Source organism: Ixodes scapularis, unplaced genomic scaffold (genome assembly GCF_016920785.2).
Source record: "Ixodes scapularis isolate PalLabHiFi unplaced genomic scaffold, ASM1692078v2 PGA_scaffold7__128_contigs__length_106722199, whole genome shotgun sequence".
In the NCBI taxonomy this organism is placed as follows: Eukaryota; Metazoa; Arthropoda; class Arachnida; order Ixodida; family Ixodidae; genus Ixodes; species Ixodes scapularis.
Window position 1 is genome coordinate 66,625,170 of NW_024609882.1, and position 22,861 is coordinate 66,648,030.

General features: G+C 47.6%; 1 protein-coding gene across 1 annotated transcript; it reads right to left on the reverse strand.

Moving 5' to 3' along the window:
* Window positions 1-6,428: 6,428 nt before the first annotated feature.
* On the reverse strand, window positions 6,429-9,961 carry LOC120844571. Its single transcript, XM_040216415.1, has 3 exons — window positions 7,706-9,961; window positions 6,611-7,102; window positions 6,429-6,497 (listed from the first exon to the last, which is right to left on the reverse strand). Exons 1-3 carry the CDS (start codon window positions 9,959-9,961, stop codon window positions 6,429-6,431), a joined length of 2,817 nt encoding a protein of 938 aa, XP_040072349.1.
* Between the last annotated feature and the right edge of the window lie 12,900 nt (window positions 9,962-22,861).

Genomic DNA, 22,861 nt, shown 5'->3' on the forward strand with positions numbered 1-22,861 from the left:
CCCTCTCCTCCTCGCTGTCTTTGATTGGAACTGCCTACACAGTGATGTTGTGTCGATCACCTCAACCCAGATGTTTACCAACGCCCATACCAATGTATAACGAGGTATGTAGTTTTCGCTTACATGATTATCACTAAGCATTTTTGTTTTGTTTTTTTCTGGTATTATATGTTGCGGCAACGTCATCTTTTGGTCACTAAGTGCACTACCTTTGTCTATGATTGCTCCCTCCCCCCCCCCCCCCACCTATGCAATGCCCGAAAGGGTTTTTAAGGTAAATAAAGAAGTAAATAAATAAACAAAAGGAAAAACAAGCGGCGAAAGGGCGGAGAAAGAGAGTAGACAATGAGTTAGGTATGTACGCTTTGCCGCCACAAATTGAATTTGCTCGAGCTCTTCTCAATTTTATTTTATCGTGCCACAACATAGTGACATCTATTAGATCTCACAATACATGGGTTGCACGTGACGTCATTTAAAGAGCGTTCCAATGACTACCAGGGAAGAGGGGAAGAAGTAGCTCCCCTCTTACCAGGATCCTCTTTTGTGCCTCCAGGATTTGCACAGGCGTCACTATTCTCCTCCCAGAAGATTTGTAAGATTGACCCATTACTCAAAATTCTTACCAAAACAGCTCCCCCTCCTTCTATTACCTGGTGGGCAAAAGTATGTGATGTGACGTATGTGCAACCCATATTTAGAGCGCATGCTCAGAACGAGCTCACAACAATAGTCTGCTAGGACGGGCAATCTTGATGGTGTGGAATGCACGTTGCAAAAGAACTGTAAAAACTCGCTGTCAGCACGCGCTCAGCAGCCGGGCACACAGCTATGGCCGCCAGTGAATACTTCCTATAGACTAGAAGGAGATAATACTTTTACCGAAGACACGTTTAAAGGGGCGATGCAACGATTTCTGTACTTTGCGCAAATGCCGCTTAGAGCGGATCCCTCATGTTAATGAGCTGTAAGACACCAGTTCTTTTTCACCACAAGAAATTTAAGTTGCAGAAAACAATTAAGAAAAACGAGCAGCATTCACCCTCTTTACTCGCAGCCAGAACAAGTGGCCACGTGATCTGGAGGTGATTGTTTGCCGCCAATATTGATCATAGTTACGAGCTGGGGTTCGCACGGCACAGGACGCCTGCTGAGTTCTAGACAATGGTATGGTTCGCCTATCGTCGTCTGAGCAGCGATTCCACCCGGGTCATTACCCGAATGCTCCTCGAGCTATCGATTATGACAGGCCCAAATCGAGTGCCCACGCAATGTTCGGGTCCAATCTATAATTCGCATTCAAATATTGTCACTGGGTGGATCTGCGATCGCCCATCTATGTGATCAAGTTTTCCAAAGGAGAGATTGAACGAAAACGCTAGCTTTTGTCCTTGAAATTGCACCGTAACAAAAGAGTTCTTTGGCCAGTGGCGTTGCGTGCGAGTATCCTTGAGTCCCACTGGTGTCAGTAAGCTTTTGTGACGTGAAAAATATTCCAATTGAATATCCTTGCACCACCTCTTGAGTCATTATAAAAGAAATATTGTTTTACAGCCTTTCGAAGCTGCGCTCTTTTGCAACAAAACCAGCGCGAACACAAAGACAAAGTAAACGGTTACCGAGAGGACGCAGTGGTGACTCTGAGCTCGTCATTTAAGTATTATGTCTGCATAACTACCAGCCTAAACATCAGCGTTATTTTACAACATTTTTTGTTCTTTTGATTGCTCACAAGCTAGTGAAGTTTGGGGAGCACTGACTGAAGCAGTTGTGTCTCACTCTAAGGCGAGGCCCCACCTCAGGGGCAACCTCAAGTAAGTGTGTCTGAACATGAGTCTGTTCATCGTTTTATTTTTATTTTTTTTTACTGTTAAAAAAAAAACTGCTCCTTTGTCCCAGGTCCACTTCGCGCCGTGGGCATGTTACAACTAGAAATCGTTATTATAAATTGTAAACATAAAAAAATAGGCTAAACGTGAAGCTGGCTGACTCAGGTTTACGTATATTCAGCATCTTTGTAGTGTACACGCTTCTTTTAAATTACGTACAAAATGCTTTCTTACTGTAGTCGCCTTAGCCCTTGGCTTCAGAACAGCGTTGAAAAGCTAACAACCCATCTAAGAGATAGAAAAACGGCAAATTCCGGAGGGTTAAGGCTGGTTCAGACATGTACAACGAGCGCGATGCGTCCGTTGCAACCGGAGCGACCGGAACGACAGCTCTGCGCCGCGCGTACACACACATGCAACCGCTGCAACAAGCGCAGCGGATCGGCATCACGGCGACCACTTCTACGCCGCCGTCAGCTGTTTCAGCGGTTCCTCTAAAAATGGGACGCACTGCCACTCAATGCCGTAACAGAATATACAGACAGACAGTTTTCTATAGCCTAAAGGTTTTTAATGTTTTTTTTTCATGACAGGCTTGGAGGATACAGTGGATGAAAAAAGAAAAGAAAAAGATGGAGTACGCCGTCTTGGACGATCACGGCTCTAATACAGAACTTTGCCGATGGTACAAATGTCGCCACACGCATTTTCTACGATTATAAAAGATGATGTAATCTTATCAGCGATATAGCAACGTAGAAGTATGATTTGGTAATCATAGAGACGTTGCGAGCGTTCAGGATTGCTAACACTAATCACTTTGCTCCGGTGATGAAATCGCGTGAAAATTCGCATCCTTTATACGGTGCGCGCCAGTAATACCTCGAACTTGAGCACAAGCATGAAATGCGCCAAATAAGAAATCCGAGCTATGTTCGAGGACACAAATGATAAGAAAGCACCACTGTAGTCGAAGTAAACAAACACGACGGCAGGGGCGTTTCTGCTGTCTTGAGAGTGCGCCACGACATCGCCGCACGAGTAGGTGGACCTTCCCTTCTAGTACGTGCTGGGTTATCATAGCGACAAACAACGAAAATTCACAGTCAAGGATAACGCTTTTACGCGGAACGATGAGCTTTCACCACGCCGTCCACGTCGACGATCACCACCGACACCACGTTTGCAAATAGAATGAGCCAGCCCGCGACCGCCATGCAACGCGCGCGACCCATTCTCTTCGACGTGTGATTGGTCTGTCGTTGCGCTCGCTTCGGTTATTTCGAACGCAGCGGGGAAAGTTGGGCTCCCTCCAACTGCTTGCGTCGTGAACGACACGTGCGTGCGTCCCTCCGTCGCTATGGCAACTGGCGCTGGCAGAACCTTGCAACCGTCGTTTCGGTTGTCCCGGTCGTTCCGGTCGCTACGGACACATGTGTGTGAACCAACGAGGTAGAGGGGCTTAGAGTGGTAAACCGGAAGTTCGGAAGTGGCACCCCCCCGGTTGCCGCCATATTTTACGCAAATGTGACCACTCGTCACGTGACCTCTCAAGAGCCCTGACGTCACAGGTAAGATGGCAGCGCCCAGAGCTGGGGGATGCGAGTTTGTTCGGTGCGCGGTAGCCGTGATGTGCAGCTGCTTTCCGACGACTTCGGGCTTCTTCGTGCTCGCTGACGCAGGTGTAATGTGAAAATATGAAGGAATGAGACTTTGTACCGTTTTTGCGCAAGATCGCTTTGGATCATCTGGATATTAACGCCTGTGAGACAGCATCAGCTCTGCATCGCCGTACCGGTGCTCGGATTCCGGGATGTGTCCGAGGATCGATAGAACTTTGAGTGCTTTTATCATGAAATTTTCGCATTCTCTTAGCTTTGTTTGAACGTTGAAATATCTGAGAATCTACGCGAAATGTATACGTCGCGTTAGGGCCTAAGGGAAGTTGTTTCAGCCCTCCGTCACCGAACAACCATAGCAACTTTTAGCGAGGAAGCTCCTGCGATTTTAACCTTTTGTGCTAATCCACGATTCTACATTCGATCGCTTCTCTTCCTTTTTGGGTGTGTGTGTGTGTGAGTGCGAAATGCACCCTTATTTTCAGCTACGAGGTTGGCGTTTTATTGAGTATGGGGAAGAATAAATCGTTGCAGGCACCTGCTTCAAAGCTATTCGACTTGCTATAAGAACAACTGTTTTGGTGCATGCATAGATTAACTGCGCATTTTTTCTGTTTTATAGGATTTATTGCAGCTATACTCTTTTCCATCAAGAGCGCATTGTATTAGTCTGTCAATTATTTAATTGTTCTGATTACTTGGATAAGATGATTCATATTTGTGTTCATCCCTTGCCTGGAGAGCAGTCTTGTTGAAAAATTTTGACTACCATTCCTTTCGGTCTCTTCAATAGACTCTTTTTAAAAGTGTGGGCTGTCTATATTTCGCATCACCGTAACTTGGAAAAGGCCAACCGCCACAGCCCCCTCGAGCCAATCAGGGAGACGGAGCGAAGGTGTGTGACAAATCTGTGCAGACGAGCACTCTGTTGATATGCTTGTTGCACATATAAGCTCTCTATTTCGTCGACTGATGACTTTGTCGGTGACCTTGTGAGGTCGATTCGTGAAAGACAGGACAACCGACTTCGTTGGGAACCTTCGTTTTTACTGACCTAATGGCTCCCCTCGCGCCAGCCCCTGCCCCTCATCTTCTTCTTCATTGTAAGCGGACAAGAGTCTTATGTCAGTCCCTGTTCAGTTACAATTATTTTACATATATCCTCCCCGCCCCCACAACGCGAGGAAAATACACTGAAGTTCAAATGGCTTCCAATGGGTACAACAGTTGTACTGGTCTTCGTGTCACTGAACCGGATGGTAGTTTTATGGTACATGCCCTCACATTTCCGTCTCTTCCAGATAGTACATCAATGACACGAACCAAGGTCCACAGATGTCTCGGGGCAATGTCGTCGTGCAGGAGAGCCACGTCTCCGATTTTCGGTGGTCGGCTGTTAAGAGGCGTTGCTAGGTGTGCTGATCGAAGCTCTAGGAGGTATTCTTTTTTCCAGCGTACCCAGAAATTGTTCATGAGCTTCTGTCGATATTGCCACCGTCGTGAAAGCGCATCTCTTGAGGACGCGACTGGGTGTGGCGGCTCCGTCTCTGGCAGGGTTGTCAATCGTCGTCCGATGAGTAAATGAGCCGGAGTTAAGGCTGTTGGTTCGCTGTTATCTGCGTGTAAGTAGGTCAAGGGTCTAGAGTTGATTGCTGCTTCGATGTCGGTCAGTACGGTAGTTAGCTCTTCAAAAGACAGACTTTGTCGTCCCAGAACTTTCCTCATGCACGTTTTCACCGATCGCACCATTCTTTCCCACCAGCCGCCCCACCAGGCGGCCCGCTCTACGATGAACTTCCAGGTTATTCGGTGGGTACTGCAGAAGTCTTGTGATCCGGAACTGCGAATAGCCTCCCATAGAACTTTCAGATCCTTCGCTGCTCTTTTAAATGTTAATGCGTTGTCGCTATAAATTGTGGTCGGAATTCCTCTTCTAGCCACGAATCTCCTCAAAGCCAAGAGAAACGATGCAGTGGTCGTAGAGGATACTAACTCGAGGTGTATTGCACGAGTAGTCGCGCAAGTGAAGAGAGCAATGTACGTTTTAGCTCATTGTCCCTTTGAACTGGCGAATAACGGCCCCGCGAAGTCGACTCCTACGACCTGGAATGGGTGTCCCTCTTCCACCCTGTCCCGTGGTAGTGGAGCTACTGGAGCCGTGGCTGGCTTTGCGCTGAACCGCCGACAGGTCCGGCACTGAGCGAGGATCTTCTTCACAATTCTTCGTGCTCCTGGCAGCCAAAATCTTTCACGTAGTTCTGTCAATGTGGCCTGCAGGCCTCCGTGTACTATTCTGAGGTGTGTTGCAGTGACCAGCAGCTTAGTGTACGGGTGGTCTCCCGATAAAAGGATAGGGTGTCTTACGTCTTTCGTCAAGGTAGCTTGATGAAGTCTGCCTTGTATGCGCATGATTCCGGTTTCATCAAGAAACGGCTGTAGATCACTTATTTTAGATCTTGTAGCAATTCTCCCAGTTTGTATTATCTCTTGTATCTCCTTATCGAAGCATTCCTTTTGAGTGTGTTTAATCCAGAAAAGTTCCGCATCCGTAATTTCTTGTGTAGTCAATGGTAGTTCAGCTGACCCATTATTCTGGCGGCAATTGTGCACAAATCTTTTAACCCAAGCAGTCACCCGCAACATCTTGGTGTAGCTGCTGAAATTTTCAATCGCCAAAAGTGCAGCTTGTCCATGTACAACAGTCAGCAGCGTTTCGGTTCGCTGCTGTCTCTCCCCATCAATGTCTTCAAGGTTCTCTACGGGTGTACTAACTGGCCAGTTTCGCTGTTCGAGGGCAAGCCATTCCGGCCCTGACCACCATACCTGTTGGGTCTCTAGCTGTACTACAGTCTTTCCTCTAGTGAGAGCGTCGGCTGGGTTCTCGTAACCTGGGCAGTGGTGCCAACTGGACGGATCACTGAGTTCTTGTATTTCTGTCACCCTATTGCACACAAAGGGTTGCCACTCGGTTGCCAATCCCTTAATCCAGCCAAGTGTTATAGTAGAGTCTGTCCAGTACCATATTGTAACGGTGTGGCCCAACAATGAGCTACGAAGATATGTAGCAATGCGTGCTCCCAATAGCGCTCCCATCAGTTCTAACCGTGGAAGGGTTAGTGTCTTCAGTGGAGCAACTCTAGCCTTGGAAAATATCAGATTCACGCTGACTTCTCCTTTCTTGTTCACTGCACGGAGATATGCGCACGTACCATACGCCAGAGGGCTAGCGTCGGTGAAGATGTGAATCTCCAGCTCGCTTTCACCTTCGACACCCAGCAGATATCTCGGTGTCGTGATTTGTGGTAATTCCGTTAAATCGGCGCACCAGGATTTCCACTCTTGCAAAAGAGCCTCTGTCAGAACCTCATCCCATCCAAGTCCGCATTGCCATATACGTTGAAATAAAATTTTCACTCTTATAACATACGGCGACAGGAAACCGAGGGGATCGAAGATCCTAGCCGAGGCCTTGAGTACGGAGCGCTTTGTGTTCAGATTTGTAGAAAGTATCTCCAAGAGATGATCAGCAGAGAACTTGAAATGATCCGCGTTTTTATCCCACACCAATCCCAATATCTTGGTGACCTCGGGGGACTTAAATGGCTTATTTTCGGATGAATGATCGACGTTATCCGCTCTTTGATCAAAGAGTTCCTGGAGTTGAGAAGAATTGGTGTTCCACTTTTGCAGTTCCATGCCTGCTTCCCTGAGTAAAGTGAGTGCTCCGTCAGCGAGTCGCTGTGCCTCCTTAATGTTCGCTGCTCCAGTTAGCAGGTCGTCCACGTAAAAGGATCGGAGTAAAATAGTTGCGATGTCGTTGTTGGGTCCACCCACGTTTTGCAAGTGGTGCTGTATCGTAGCCCCGAGTAGGAAGGGACTGGAAGTTGTTCCAAAAGGAACCCTCGTCATGCGCCACTCCTTCGTGTTTGGCAGTGGCTCGTTGGGTTTGGGTGTATTTTCAAACCAAAGAAACCGGAGAGCGTCCCTGTCACGCTCCGAGATGACTATTTGTAAAAACGCCTTTTGAATATCTGCAGTGATGGCCACCTTCTGCATTCTAAATCTGAGTAGGACGGGCAAAAGCTCCGTGTTGATCGTTGGACCCTTTTCAAGGTGATCATTGAGAGATCCGGTGTTTGCTGCATGGGAAGATGCGTCGAATACTACTCTAAGTCTAGTTGACTCCGAGTTAACTCGAATTACTGCTCGGTGAGGCATGTAATAAACGTGCCTGTAGGTTGATGCATTTAATTCTACCTCTTCGGCGTGTCCATCTTTAAAGTAACTACGTATTGCTTTGTCATACTGGGCGATAGAGCCATCTTGTGAGAGACGGCGTACAAGACTTCGGAGTCTGGTTTTGGCAATCATGTAATTATCTCCAAGGGTCGCTTTTGTCTCCTTCCACGGCAACGCGACCTCGTACCGACCGTTCTTTTGTCGGATGTTTTCCTTGAATTGCTCAAACACCTTTTCTTCCTGTTGTTTCTTATCCATAGGTTCATCCACGATTCCAATGGTCTCCAGTTCCCAGAAATGTTTTAACGCTGCATCATCATCTTCGTCAGCCCCTCCCACGTTCAACACGCACACCATCAAATTTGTGGTATTATCTGAGAAGACACTCACTGTGCTCGTTGGACCCTGAAAGGTCCACCCTAAAGTCGTTGCGATGGCTACTAGCCCGGTGTTGCAAGATGAGCGGCGCGTCTCGCCGGTCAACAATTTCCACATCTGGTCCGCTCCAATTAAAAGGCTTATGCCCGCTTCCACTTGAGTCGATGGAAACATCAACTTGTCGGCGATGTCTCCTGGGATAGTCTTGAAAAATGTGTGCTCTACTGGAGTTCCTATGATGTTTTGACAGATGAAAGGCACGACGACTGCTTCTAAGACATGATCCGCTGTCTTATATTGGCCCCTAATATGGATTCTAACTACGGTGAACTTCTGCCTACACCTGTTTGAGTCACTGCAAGCAAAGGTGTTGAGTTGCATGATACGTTCCCCGACAACCTTCAAATTAAGCTTCCTAGCCAAGTCTTCCCTGATGAAAGTCTTTTGGCTCCCTCCGTCGATAATGCCGCGGATGTAAGCCTGGTTCAGGCCGGTTCCAACCCAGCTTCGGAACGTTTGTAATAGGACGCTCGGAGTCTGTACCGTCGGGGTACTACCGGCGGTAAGAACGTTGGCAGTCTCCTGAACGGTTGATAAAGCTTCCCACGCCGGGTTACACATTGAGGTGACATGTCTTCCCCTGCATCCGGTACATCTCTGTTGACTACGGCAATCCCTTGATCGGTGACCTCGCTTCGTGCAACGAAAGCATCTCATGTCTTGCGCTAGCATTTTCTTTTTCTCATCTAGTGTGATATCCGATGGACAATCACCGGTACGGTGAGTTCGGTAGTTGCAAAAGAAGCAGGTGTTGTCTGTTCCGCTAGTGTGCAACACCAACGTTGATGGTGGATTGGCGCCTTGCCTCTGATTTTGCGTCACTGTTGGCACGGTTGTCGGCCTTCGCTCGAGTGGCGATGACTGTTCTCTGCTCTCTATCTCCACGCGCATAAAACGCAAGAGTTTATCCAACTCCTCATCTGAATCTGTTGGCGAATTCGAGACGTCGTCTAACGGTTGTCCATCGTCAGTCGTTCCGGCTCTTTCTCTCCCGTTGATTGGAACTCCAAGCCCTATCCCGTATCTTTTGAGTCGATGGTACTCCACCACTATATCGGTCGGGAGGTTGGACAGGAGTACGTCCACCATCATAGTAGAATACGTTGCACTCGAAACGCCTAGGGCACGCAAGCAACGAATGTTGGTCTGGACGTGGTCGTAAATATTCCTTAGTCCTCGTACATCTCGATCTGACTTCACCGTTGGTAGGCTTCGCAGTCTTTCGAGGTACTCACGCTGAATGCGTTGCTTGTTCCCGAAGCGTTCGGATAGTATTTCTATGGCGTCCTTGTAGCACTCTGCCGTTGCTTGTAACCCGGAGATAGCACTGGCAGCTGGCCCACTCAGCAGGGAGCGTAGATATTGGAATTTGTCTCCCTCCGTGAGTCTGGTGTTACGGTGAACGGCAGTTTGGAATTGCTCCCAGAAGGGCTGCCAGAGGGTAAGCTCACCTTGATACTGCAGTAGTTGTAGTTTAGGGAGTTTCACGCCCGTGGCCTGGGGTATGACTCTGTCACCGTCGTCTCCCACCTGGTAAATGGCTGGTGCTGCAGGTTGACGCTCGATTTTGTTGCGTACCTCACTGAGGGCTCTTGCTACTTGATCTTCGTAGTCTGCCACAGCAACATAGTCCGCTTCGAGGTCGGCATCGATGATCAGCGGCTCAATCTCTTCGTTGACCTTGCGGAGTTCCTCGTTGCTGGCGATCAGCCTGTCTCGTAGGTTCTTCAGGGAGTTGATGTCAAGGGTTGTTGACTGGAGCGCAGTCGTGATATCGGTAATTATCTTCGTGTTCTGGCTCCGTCGAACCCTCCGTTTCGTCTTCAGCCGATCCATCTTGATGTTGATTCCTCACTTCCAAAGGTCCCGGGTTTCTTGCACCATTAATTGTTGCACATATAAGCTCTCTATTTCGTCGACTGATGACTTTGTCGGTGACCTTGTGAGGTCGATTCGTGAAAGACAGGACAACCGACTTCGTTGGGAACCTTCGTTTTTACTGACCTAATGGCTCCCCTCGCGCCAGCCCCTGCCCCTCATCTTCTTCTTCATTGTAAGCGGACAAGAGTCTTATGTCAGTCCCTGTTCAGTTACAATTATTTTACAATGCTGTCATGTGCCTCTCTCCAATGTGTGTATTGACTCACCGAGACTGTAGCCTTTGCCGTCTGCCAAATTCTGATGAAACAAGTTACAGTAGCTACTGCTGTGTGTTACCCCAGGCTTTCATACTTTGGGTATTTGTTCGACAAGAATGTTATGTCCGCCATCCCTGTGAATTCGGCTCAGCACCTATTGGACTCGAATGCGCATTAGCGTTCGACGTGAACTGGGGCCCATTCGTGTGCTTAACGCCGAAAAAAATGGTGACGGTTGTGTTGCTTGATAAGGTTCTGCAAAGGGTCTATTGTGTCATACATATAGGAAGTGTCATGCTGTATAACAATGCATCAACACATACTATTAAACTATATGCTCAGAGGTGTGTTTGTTTTTCCAATTAACAAGTTACAGCACTGTGCTTTAATGCTATTATCATGTGTGTAGTTTTAAGTATCCTCTCTGCAATGCCTACGAAGGCCCCTGGAAGGAATAAATTAATAAATAACATTTTCACATCACTGGAGTTGGTTTTCGGATGCACCACATGTTCAGGAAAGGTTGAACGAGTGCAGCCCCTCGCAAGAAGTCTGCCAGTCTGGTATGACCCCTTAATTAATATTGAAGGGTCAGAGAAGCGAGTGTCCTCGTAAGGTCCAGAGCGTGCAGTGGACACAATTCTCGGTGTGTAGACTCTCAAGGCATGAAGGCAAGCGGAAATATGTTTATCTGGTTAGTGTATCAAATATGTTTATTTCCACTTGATAACATAATTATTGATTCTTAGTAAATGGTTTCATAACGAGTTCTTTCTGCAACAGTCTCGTGTCAGGCGTTCAGTCGTAGTACCTGTGGACCTTGTTGTCGGATGACGCTCCTGGCACGTCGGTGTTCAGTTTGGTCGAGTGGCCACTTTGACCGACTGATGCTGTCTTGTAATCATACGTCATGTGCGGCCACTGACGTCTGATGCACTGAAGCTGCAGGGCTGGCTTCTGATCCGAAAATTTTCCTGGTAGTTTTCGGCATCAATGTAGCAAGCTCGGGCATGTATTGCTTACGTGGCTGTGCCTTTTGCTGTACCGTTCACTTGAAAGCTGGCCACAATTTTTGTTTGCTATCCAAGTCTGGTGATGCTTGCAGTTTACTTTGAACAGCAACCAACCATTATATTGCTCCAAGTCACTCAGGGGCATTCTCCCTCAAAGTTGGAAATTGTGTGCTTCGTGGAGTGGACACAGAAAATTGGTGTCAGAAAATTTTTAGGTATTGTCCTTGGACAGCAACCGACACCAAATCCACTGTCACTGCATCGCCTCTCACCTGCTTTGTCGTGCTTACCTCCTGTTGTGGTAATGGACATGAGGAGCTTTGGGATAGTCACGGATTCAGAATCTTCGATTCAGCACCTTCGGCATCAGGGACAATGGTCGCCGAAGGTAATCCTTAATCTCCCGTGGTTGCTCCTCGAGACGTAATCGAGGGTCGTTTGGCACGAACCCTCGCCGACCAATTCATTGCTTTGGTAGACATGGTCGGCTTCATGCAGTGGCAGCAAAGTGGTTTTCGGTCGCACATTCGCATCACCTACGTTTTCCTCGGTGTACTTTGTTGAGCACAGACCTACACACGATGTCGGGAATGCTTCGGCGTTAGAGTGTCTCATTGAATTGGCATTGAATACTAAGGGGCAGCCGGTGGCGGTCGTCGTGCCATTGTGGCGTAAGTTGCCCTTGGTTTGTCAGATGCCGCTTCGCTCGCAGAAGTCTCGGTTGAAATACTTGTCAAACTTGTTCCGAAACAATCTCGGCAATCATAAAAAAAAGCCGGGCAACTGATGGCAGGAAGTAGCTTCCTGATCTCCTCCCAGACAACGTCGTGGATGATGTCGTGGATGCATGGGAGGCTGGCGTCGAAGTAGTGGCTGGACAACTCGAGTGTCGAGACGCCGGGAAGTTGTTCATAGTGGCAGGTTCGGGCATGCAGTGCACATTCCATGTTCGAAGCCTCAGTGATATGAACACTTCGACTGTTGTTGGGGGGTTGCGGACAAGGCTGCCGAAGGTGTTGTCTCTCACATGAGGGGCATGGGATTCTTAGGCTCTTGTCTTATGCAGCATCAAGGTGGGCGTGGGCGTGGGCGCTCGATCAAGCGCAAAACATCCTCCACGAGTGCGATGGCGCTCTCATTGGGGCAGTGTCCTGGACAGAATCAAGAATGCGGCTCTCCCTCGTTGATGTTGGCTGACGAGTGCGCGCTTCAGCTCGATCTTGCAAACTTCCCATGACGTTAAGGAGGATCCATGGTTCTCAGACCAGCGCCGGCAGTTTCTTCCAAGAGAAGTATAGGTTCTGCAGGAGCATGGTTGTCTGTCCACCCAATGTGGCAGGCGACACTGCCATATTGTTCAAACCAGTCCATGACGTCTTCATACAGCTTGCGTGAAAAAGTGTCGGAGTGTGATTTGCGACGGGCATGCAAACAATGGTGGGAGGGGACACGGTTTGCTGCTACAGGTTTGTTATTGTTGGCTTAGTCAGCTTCGGATTTTCTGACAGGAGACCGAATTCCGGTGGTTTTTCCTGGTAGCAGCAACTGGCTCGGATTTCAGGTGCTTCGTAGTGTATTTCCGAGGTTACTCCTTGTGGTATACTCGGTCGTCTTGCGGTTGTTCTACCAGGCTCGGGTCAGGACTTTGCTTACGGCTCGACAGGGGTATAAGACGCAGGATAGTCCGCCAGCCGTGTCCCATTATCGGGTAACTCGGCTGAAGAGCCGCCGGGTTCACACAGAGTGAAGGGCTATGGGTAAAGTGCCCAGCACCTCCACCTAAACATACTGTTACAGCTGAGCCTGACCTGCAGTGTCCCAGAATAGTGAATATTGAAGGAAGATAGGACTGGAACAAGGATCCGTGACAGTATAACAAAACTCGCAGAAGAGAATCTATCCTGACCACTGAAGAAGCTGCATTGCTTTAGTGGCATTCTGTCCGAATAAATCCTCTCCTTCGGGGTTTGGCGACTGCCGTGGACGAACTGAACTGAAATGGATGTGGGACCACTTTTCTGGTAATGAGCCACTGCAGGCTGTTGCTACAAAGCGGCGTGAGCTGGGTACGTAACACGCTCGATGAAATGTCTGGACAGCTTGCAATTCGCGTAACGAGTGTGGATGAAACGTTTGTGTTGACGAAACGTGCGACAGACCAGCGGGATCAATACCAACTGCAACACCTGTGCTCCGTGAAAGTGCACGTCTACGCCGGAACAATTTTGGAAGCAGCACAGGAACTACCAGCTTGAAGGCAGCTCTTCAATGTGCCGCACACCTGTGCTCCGTGAAAGTGCACTTCTACGCCGGAACAATTTGTAAGCAGCACAGCATCATTCAGCACGGCACGGGAACTACCAGCTTCAAGGCAGCCTTCCGGTGCGCCGCGCAACCGAAGTGAGCCCTCGGTCATTTGATCGAAGCGCTGCACCGCGATTGCACACCGCCAAGCACGACTCACGCAATCTCCGTCGCTAAACTGTGTATCTAAATATATTGCACACGCTTCACTGCAAACCTCGAAGATTCCGATGGTCAACGAGAGCACAGAAACGTCGCCTTAAATTTTATCCTAGCGGTATCCGAATCAATCCGAGGTCCGAGCAACGTAGGTCAGGTTGTCTCTTCCGCGGCAATATCCCGGTCGGTCACCAGCGAAATGCACACGGTCACCAGCGAAATGCACACCGTTCCTCCGTATTTTCGCGTTATACCTACGTCAAGCACCACGCTGAACTCTGAACTCACTTTCGACCGGCCTCATATGACGGCTTCCCCGTCCGAAATCAACTTGCCGAGACGAGCGACAACCAACAAAGCATCCGACAAGCTCCGGCCCAGCTGGGGCCAGCCGCTGCACGGGCGCTGCCATCTTTCCTGTGACGTCACGTATTTGGTTTGGTCATGTGACGTGTGGTCAAATTTGCGTACAATGGCAGCCACCTTATGGGGGTCACTTTCGAGTGCAGACCGGAACCCCGGTTTATCGCTCTAAGCCCCTCTACCTCGTTGGTGTGAACGGGCCTTTATCAGCTGCCAGCTTGATTTCGTTTTTCGGTTTAGGTGCGGTGAGGTCTTGTCAAGGCCACGCTTCTGTGTCAAGTGATCTCGACAGTGCTAGGCTTCCGCCTCGGGGTGTCTTGTCAAAGATCTCGCTTCAGACTGCGTCGTTTGGACGTGTCAAGGCCTCGCTTCCTCGTCGTGGCTTCATGTCAAGCAGACGCTACCGCGTCGTGGTGTCCTGTCAATGCCACGCTCTCGCTTATTGGTATCCTTTGAAGCACATGTATTTGCGTCTCGAGGTCTTAACAAGCATAGGATTCTGTGACGCGGGGCCCTGGGAAGGCCAGGTTTGTGAAAGGTAGTCACGTCAAGACCACGCTTCTGTGTCGTTGGCTGTTCGCAAGGCCGCGTTTCTCAGTCGTGGTGGTTTCTCAAGGCACGTTCCTCATCATCGGGTTTTGATGAAGCCGCTTCTCTGCCGTGGTATCTTTTCAAGCCCATGCTTTTTTGTTGTTTGTAATTGTAAGGTTAGGATTCTGTGTCGTGGCGACCAGCCACTTCCACTTTATGCGGTCTTGTCATGGCGGTTATTTTACATCTTTATCTTGTTTTATTCATTTTACCAGAAAGGCAACGCAAATGACTAATTTAACTTTGCAAACATTTCTCACCGAAGCGTAATATCCTTTCTTTATGCAATTTGTCGAATTGTTCAAATATTGTGAACTGCTTTCAGCCGCCTAATTCAATGCCATAATACTTAAGTACAGAAAAGTCAGCTTACCCAAGAACGTCGTGTTCGTTTCACCTGCTGGAAATAAATGAAGAGTAATGTTAAAATGACTAGAGGGTATGCTACTAGACGCAATGAAGACGACTTGAAATTTCCCTGTTTCATTATAAGTTATGCAAATATAGTTCAATATTTAGTACGTGCTCGAACAGTTTGTGGGTTAATTGACAGCATCTCATTCAGCCATTCGTTAAGTAAGTTTCAAAAATACTAAATTATCTTCTAAATTAAGCTCCGATGCTGCATGGGCACCATCCTAAATGAGACCATAGATGGTCGCGCAATCGTACAAAAACAGCCTTTGTTATATTCAGGATGAGATCATTAAAGCATTCAGGAACCTGGGGGCTTGCGCAGCTTGTTTCATATTTAAAAAGAAAAACATCTGCCGGGTGGTCAGGAAAGTGTTTTTGGTTGAAGGTAGGAAAAGCTTTTATGCGTTGGAAAAAATATGGAGCCTCCGTTAATTACCTGTTTTAAACACTTTCTGTTCATGCCCGACAAAATGCAAAGCATGGCCAAGGAGCCCGAATAGGTACCCGATCTCATCACGCCGCCCCCTGCTTCCATGAGATAAAGTTCTGCTATGGTCGATCAATGCGTACTCGAACGGAGCGTATGGATCTAGCTAAATCTGCGATTACATAGGAATGTCGTGTGCTACCAAAACGGAACCACTAGTTTGAGAATGGTGCACTGGATGCGTCTCCGACTGTTGTGTTTTCCACACCCAAAAAAAAAGTGGTTCCTCGAGTTCCGCCTAATGATCGTCATAGAAGTGTCATGCCCTCGTCGGCCGGGATCCTGGAGGCGTCACAGCAACGGTGGTCGATGTGGCAGACGCCAGTTCTGCCGAAATTCGCTCTCCAGCTGGACAGCCAACAGACACTTTGGCAGCCACGAGTTCGGAAGCCATGAAGACAGCTCGCGCCTTTTGCCGCCCTTTCTTCGATCAATCACTAGAATTGTGACATCCGGCAGCCTAACACTGCGCCTCTTGCGACGTCGTTTGTTGCCACGTCAGGTCTATTTTAGATGCATGTGCGCAATAGGACGTTAAATACACCAGTTGGAGATGCGTTCCGACTTTTAGATTTACATGATCACTCAGGCGAAATAGAGGCAGTGAAATAAAGGATGACAAAGCGAAATGAGAGGAACCAAAGTAAATTAAAAACTAATGGGAACAAAGAAATATTAAAGAGAAGTAAAAGTAATCAAGAGGAATTAAGGATTATAAGGCGAATAATTTCAAAAAAGGGAATGTGGAAAACGAGAAAGAAAAACAAAGGAAATCATGTCTCCGTCTTTAATGCATCGACGCTTGGGCTTTTGCCCTCAGGTCGTCTTAGGAATAACGTAAAAGACCCTGCGTTTTGTTTTGCGTTCTTGCCCGAAAAAGCGGATGTTTAATAAGGAGGTTTTCGTAGACCGCGTTTTCCTCTCAGCTAAGCCCTCTGCAACGAAAAAGCCGCCACTGCGCCAGTGCGCCGATGGCCTTGACTGCAGAGTTGCGGCTGTCGTAGCGGGTTGCGGCGCATCGTTGCGTAACGGTGAAAACCACCTATGAAAACTCCCTATGGTGTGCGGAACGATAAGAGTATGCTGGGGCCTGGCCTTGCCCTCTTTAGCTTGTGAATGAATGTATACCAAATAATAGGTATAGTTAGGTATTCCTAGGACAAGGCTTCTGCGTCCTGGGGTCTTGATGAGGCCATGCTTTCCCGTCGCTGTGTCTTGTCAATGATTTTTTTTCGTCCGGTATTTTGATTTCGTAATTTTTAGTGAAAAGCCGATCAATGAATTCTCATGCAGTAACGCAGCTTCGCGAGCCTGGTTTGATGAAAGCCTAGCGTGGTCACTTCCAAATAAAATTGCGAGACTTGTTTAAAAAATCATGACTTCGAATAGGAAAACTAAATGCCGCAAGAAATCTGTAAGAGAAACCAGCTTACCCATGGATGTCATTTCGGACTCGCCCCCTGAAAATAATTGAAGATGTATATGTAAAACTACATCTTTCTTGTGATGGAAGTCGCAAAACACACGATATCCCCCAGGTTGAGCACGAGGAATAAAATGCAGTATAATACTTGGTACGCGCTTGAACCATTGATGGCTTATCACGTGGTTTCTTGGCTAGCTATTTGTTCAGCCTCTTTCACATATGCAAGATTTTACTTTAAAAGTGTTACCGTCGACAAATATTTATTATTAGAATCCAGCTCCAATGATGATCGTATAATTAGACTCAAGATTGTAAGGTCTAAAACAGTTCTTCAAATGGGCAGGATTACAGCATAAAGATATTTAGAAACAGAAATTTAGCGAAATTAATACTTGAGCCTCATTTTCAAAAAAAAAAATGTTTTCGCCGGATGTTGAGAACTAAACAAAACATATGCCTTTGGTGAAAGGCTTGTCAAGATATTAGTCGCTGAATAAAACCAACCACATTCTTGAATAAGCTTAAAACTTAGCCCCTAGATGGCTACACCGATCCGCGTGGCCTAAAGCCCCTTTACCCTAGGAAAAGTAGCGCCATTTATTGCAGTGTGGGTGGGCTCGAGACATGTGCCGCACGCCACTTCTGGGAAGTGGTGCGCCGCACGTTTCGATAAGTGGCGCGCGGCACGTTCCGATAAGTTCCGCGCGGCACGTTCCGATAAGTGGCGCGAGGCGCGATCTCAGAAGTGGCGCGCGGCACGATCTCAGCAGTGGCGCGCCACTTCTGAAATCTAGCTCAGTGCTGCGCTGTGCCGCCATGATCTTCCCAAGGGCTGCACGTTGCACGTGCCTTGTGCATCGACGCACCTCGTGCTACTGTTAAGAGAAAAACGTTCAGCCCTTCCACTCTCGTGAAGAAGGAAGACCAGCGGAGCTGCACTCGGTACACTGCCGCAACACGCACGCGCCCGTTTGCCGCTTCTTCTCGTTCGACACGCCGCCGATCGTTGATACGTCTCCGGCGACCCAGAGTGGATCGCTCTCGGCGCACGTGTCGCCAAACGGGTAATCCAGGAACTCCCTCCGGAACACTGCCGTCATGCCCGGGAACTGTTTAGCCGGCGTGGAGTGCAGTCGTCGCCGGGCCTCGCGCTTGCGCTTGGCCTCCGTGGCACCATCGCCGTCCGTGGCGCTGGCCCGCCGGCGCCCTCTACATCGCTGGTTCTGTCCTCGGCGGCGGGCCTCCAGGCGAGCAATGTGCGCTTCTTTGGAAAGGGAATCTGAAGCGCTTGACGCAGTGGAAGTGGAGGCGGCAGCGGCTTTGCGGCGGATACGGACCCATTCGCGCTGCTGCGTACGCCGCCGCTCCTTCCGCAGCCAGTGTTCTTTCTCCGAAAGGGCGCGCGGCTGACCCATCCTGAGTCCAAACCAAAACTGATAAGACCGTAGGAAGCAGCGCGCGAAACAGGCGAGGACGAAGAAAAACCGGTAACGAGCGCTGCTCTCGTTACGTGTGTTTCTTCTTTGTCGTCGTCCGTGTTTCGCACCGTTTCCTACGATGAATTCCCACCATCGCGCCACCCAACTATCCATTCTTTTATAATAGCTGGAAAGGTTGGCGCAATCTAACAGCGACGTCGGCAACCAAGCTGGCTCTGTGCTTGCCGCCGTCGCTTATAGATGGCGTCAGCTGTCCAGGGGCGTTTTTGTCGACAAGTATTTTGTACCGGACACGATCCTCGGGAACCTAGCCCTTAACAGCTCCGCTGCACAACAAAAAGTGGGTTGTGTGTATGTTTATACAGCCTAGAACTTGGTCTGCCTTAACGGGCGACGAGTCTCCCAGGTGCAGATAAGAAATTTAGCCAATGCAGTACAACCGCTAGCTTGGGGTCTTTAATTTGCACCACGCAGTTGCGATTCATGACCACACGCCGGTACGATGCTCATCCAGATGGAGCGAGGGGGGGGATTGAACCTAGGGTGCTGGGTTCTGCAGCGCGAGCCTACCTTTAAGACATGAAGGGGCCTTAGTGTGGCCGAAAACTGTTGAATGGCTCGTGGTACCGTTATTCCGGCTATGCCCCTGAGCACGTCCTCCTTGCCCTACTCCCCGTCCCCTCCCCCTCCTCCTCACACTTCTCTTCCCCTCCCCCTTCCCCCTCCTTCACACCGCGCGGTGCATTATGGGACATTTTCCACAACGCACCACGCGGTTGCGCCGACGGCGACGCCACTCAAGCCGGAAACGGGCGCCTAGGAGCTCAGCTCTAAAAGATAAGGCTGAAACTAACTGGTGATGGTTGAACTTATTTTAAGACAAAACCCAGAGACTGGTGGAAAACCAAATGATATTGTTGTGTCGTTCTTAGTTTTTTTTTTTTTTTTTTTTTTTTTTTATCAGACACAGGGGTTTGTTTTAAAATACCGTTAAGCAGGAAAGCGCTGCATTTTTGTTGGATTAAATTGCACACATAAAGGCTTTGCGCCCTGTGCCTAGAGAGATGGGTACTTCTCGAGATGGTGTCTACGTTAAGTTGAGTCGATCGTTACGATAACTATACTATATACTTCGCCGTGAATTTACGCAGGGGTAATATAAGACTATTACAGTGTAAAAAGTACCTGGGTGTTTTCATTCCCATTCATGCACCGTTTTGGTATCGATGTTTCAATTCTTACAAAAGTGTGTAGTGTTTGGATCCAGTCATGAAATGAACGAGAACGCAAGCTTGGCGGATTTATTGCTTGTTTTCAAGTGTTTTATTATTGAAGCGGCCGAGTTCAGAACGGGCTTTTTCCCCACCAGGCGGTCTTCACAAGTTTCACCGCTTGCAATTTTGTCACTTCTCAAGCAATTGTAGTAAGACTCTTCTCTGACACTTTCGAAAGAAATTTTTTTTTTTAAATAAACGAGAGAAATATATCTTAATATAATACAACAAAATGTCTCACAATCTCCCGTTGATGACTTCCACTAAAGTTTTGCAAGTTCTTACGTCAGGTCTACTTAATATATTTAATATCCTTGATATCACCAGAAAGCTGAAAAGTCACTATTTTTACATTTTATGATTTCGCATGTATGAAACATTAAAATATTCAATATTCATTTGCTTCATTGTTTTATGGATACTAAGATATGATTGTGATGTATAATAAAATATAAATACCAATATATTATTTGGTGCATATCACCAAGTAAAATCTTGAATCTTGCTATATACGCTTCGGAAAGCCTCAAGCTTTGTTGCGCATTAAATTATATCATCTTCGTGTTGCACACACTTTCAGGTACTTTAAAGCTTGCCTGTTAAGTATTAATTTGAGGCAATTATTCATAATAATACCACTCAATTGTCCTAAAAGTGGCTTAGGAAAAGACTCTTTCACAACTCACTGTCAATTTTTATTCGGGTGTCGTCATAGAAAGAAAAGACTATATTTTGTTTTTATATTACTTATAAACACAATCATACGTTGTTACTAGGAAAACTCGAAACAAATAAACAAAACGTGTTACAAAAAGGGTTTCAAATTTGAATAGTGGTTAAGAGTTGAGCTTGTTGGTACATACTTCTAAATATATCACTTTGAATTTTAAAATTAACTTGAACCCGAAGAAAGAATGGACAGGAGAGGACAAACAGGTGTCATTTTTTTCTACGTATTCAAGTTAATTCTAAAGTTCAAGCTGTTTGTCCTCTCCTGTCATTTCTTTCTTCGTGTTCAAATTATTTCTAAAGTTCAAGCTAATATTTTTACAGGTATCAAAAGTTCGACTTATTTCTATTATTCCAAAATACTTTGTATTTGTTCATTAATTTCCGTAAAATATCTTTTGAAAGTAACGAAAAAGTTTTAGTGCAGTTGTGTCAGATGTGCAATAATAGCGAGCAATGAAACATGGGGTTTCATTGCTCTGTTTCAAGTGCTTCTTAATTTTTTCTTGCTGCTTGAAGTCGGGACGCGCCAGAAGCGCAGGTAGAAAAATAAACATCCGTGGGTCGTCGCGACCGCGACGCTGTCGGCCATGCTGATTTGATCGCAAGAAGTGCGTAAGACAGCTTCGGAGCTGCCGTAGGATTTCGTCGTAACTTGAGCAAAACTTACGAAAATTTCGTTTCGTGAATACGAATTTGTTCGTAAGTTAAGTCTTACTTATATTTTTGGCGTAAGATCGTTTCGTGAATCTGGCCTCTGCGCTTGCGAAAGTCGCAGGAAAGGTAAGACAGACGCAGACGACGTTGCGAGCAGACGACATTGCAAAGGAGCAGACGACGCTCAGATAGGGGGTCGCGATCAGCCAATCAGGGCTCGGCGTTTTGACGTCACCGCTACCCCCTGCGCAAGAAGCAGACGAACTTGCCCTCCGCATAGGTTGGTTATCAATAGGCACCATTTTCAAGATCAGTACACTCTCAGGCTTATAATAACGGCTTATCAAAGATGTGCCGCTGTGCGACCTGCGGGGCGGCGGAGCAAAACTCACCGGAGAAAAGCTCATCGAGAAAAGCTCACCGCCAAACTGTCCGGTGCTGAGACAAGCTCACCTACGAATCTAAAAATCGAGCGTCGACTTAAAGGGCCCATGAAACGATTTTTGGGTTGGGATAAATCATTTTAGATTGGGATTTTACTAATAGCACATCGTTCAGTGGACCAAAAGAAAAAGGTAGAAAGTCAAAAGCCTGACTTTCAGTGCGAAAATTTGAAAACAGAGCGGACTATTTCGTACCTCCTCCCCTTCGCAACCTCTCTGCCTTTTCACTCTGATACAACCGCGGTCCCAAAAGCGCGTTATCGGGTCCAAACTGACGTCACACGCAACCGGACCTCACTTATTCCCTTCACCCCTAAGCTGACATTGCGGTGGAAGCTACGCGCTTGCCGGACCAATCAGCCGCCTCCCTTTCATCACCTGACTTCATTCTCTGCAGCCACATTTGCCACGCTCACGTGGCAAGTGTGGCTGGCCCAACGAGCACGTAGCTTCAACAGCACTGTCAGCTTCGGAATGAACGGGGTGGGGAAAGCAACTTTTGTCTGAATTTTGAGCGACGGGCTAATCTTCTAGGGGGAGAATGGATGTGTCCGGGGTTACACAAACAAGAGTGCGAGCAAGAGGGGACTCCCCCTTTTCGCCTTCTTTAAAGGGACCATGAAATGATTTTAAAATCGAATTTCATCCACCGCACGTCGTAAAAGGTGTGAAAAGGAACACAAAAACACAAGACTAGGGAACCAAAAAAAATTATTTGCTATAGAACTTTTAAAAGAAAACTGGACTCTTTTGCGACTTCTTTCCTTCGAAAGCTCTGCCTTTTCACTACGATGCATACGCAGAATCGGTGCACGTCAGCCGAATCCACATCGCCTATTGGGTAAGAGCCTACCTCACCAGCACCGCGATCGTAAACAATAAATAGCCGGCGAATGCTCCCTAAAAGTTTTGTTAAATAATATTCAGATCCACATTTTGTAGCATAATTAGAGATGTGTGGCGAAAATTGCCAAATTTGATAATGCTGAGAGCCAAGCGCCATCTATCGTGTGGTAAACGAAGCAACTACTGCGCGTGCGCAGTAGGGCAGGGCCAAGTTCAGAACGGTTATTTATTTCCTTTGGTTTCCTTCCTCTCAAAACTCTGACTGACTGAACGTTTATTTTTCTACGTGTTCATCTCGCGCGTGCCGACTTCAAGCAGCAAGAAAGAAATGTACTTAAAACAAACCACGACGAACAAGAACGCTGGATCCACAAACACCCGAGAAGAGCGACAACAGCCGCGAATCCCGCTCCGACGAAGTTCTCAGAATATAGGCCTAGCAGGCACTCC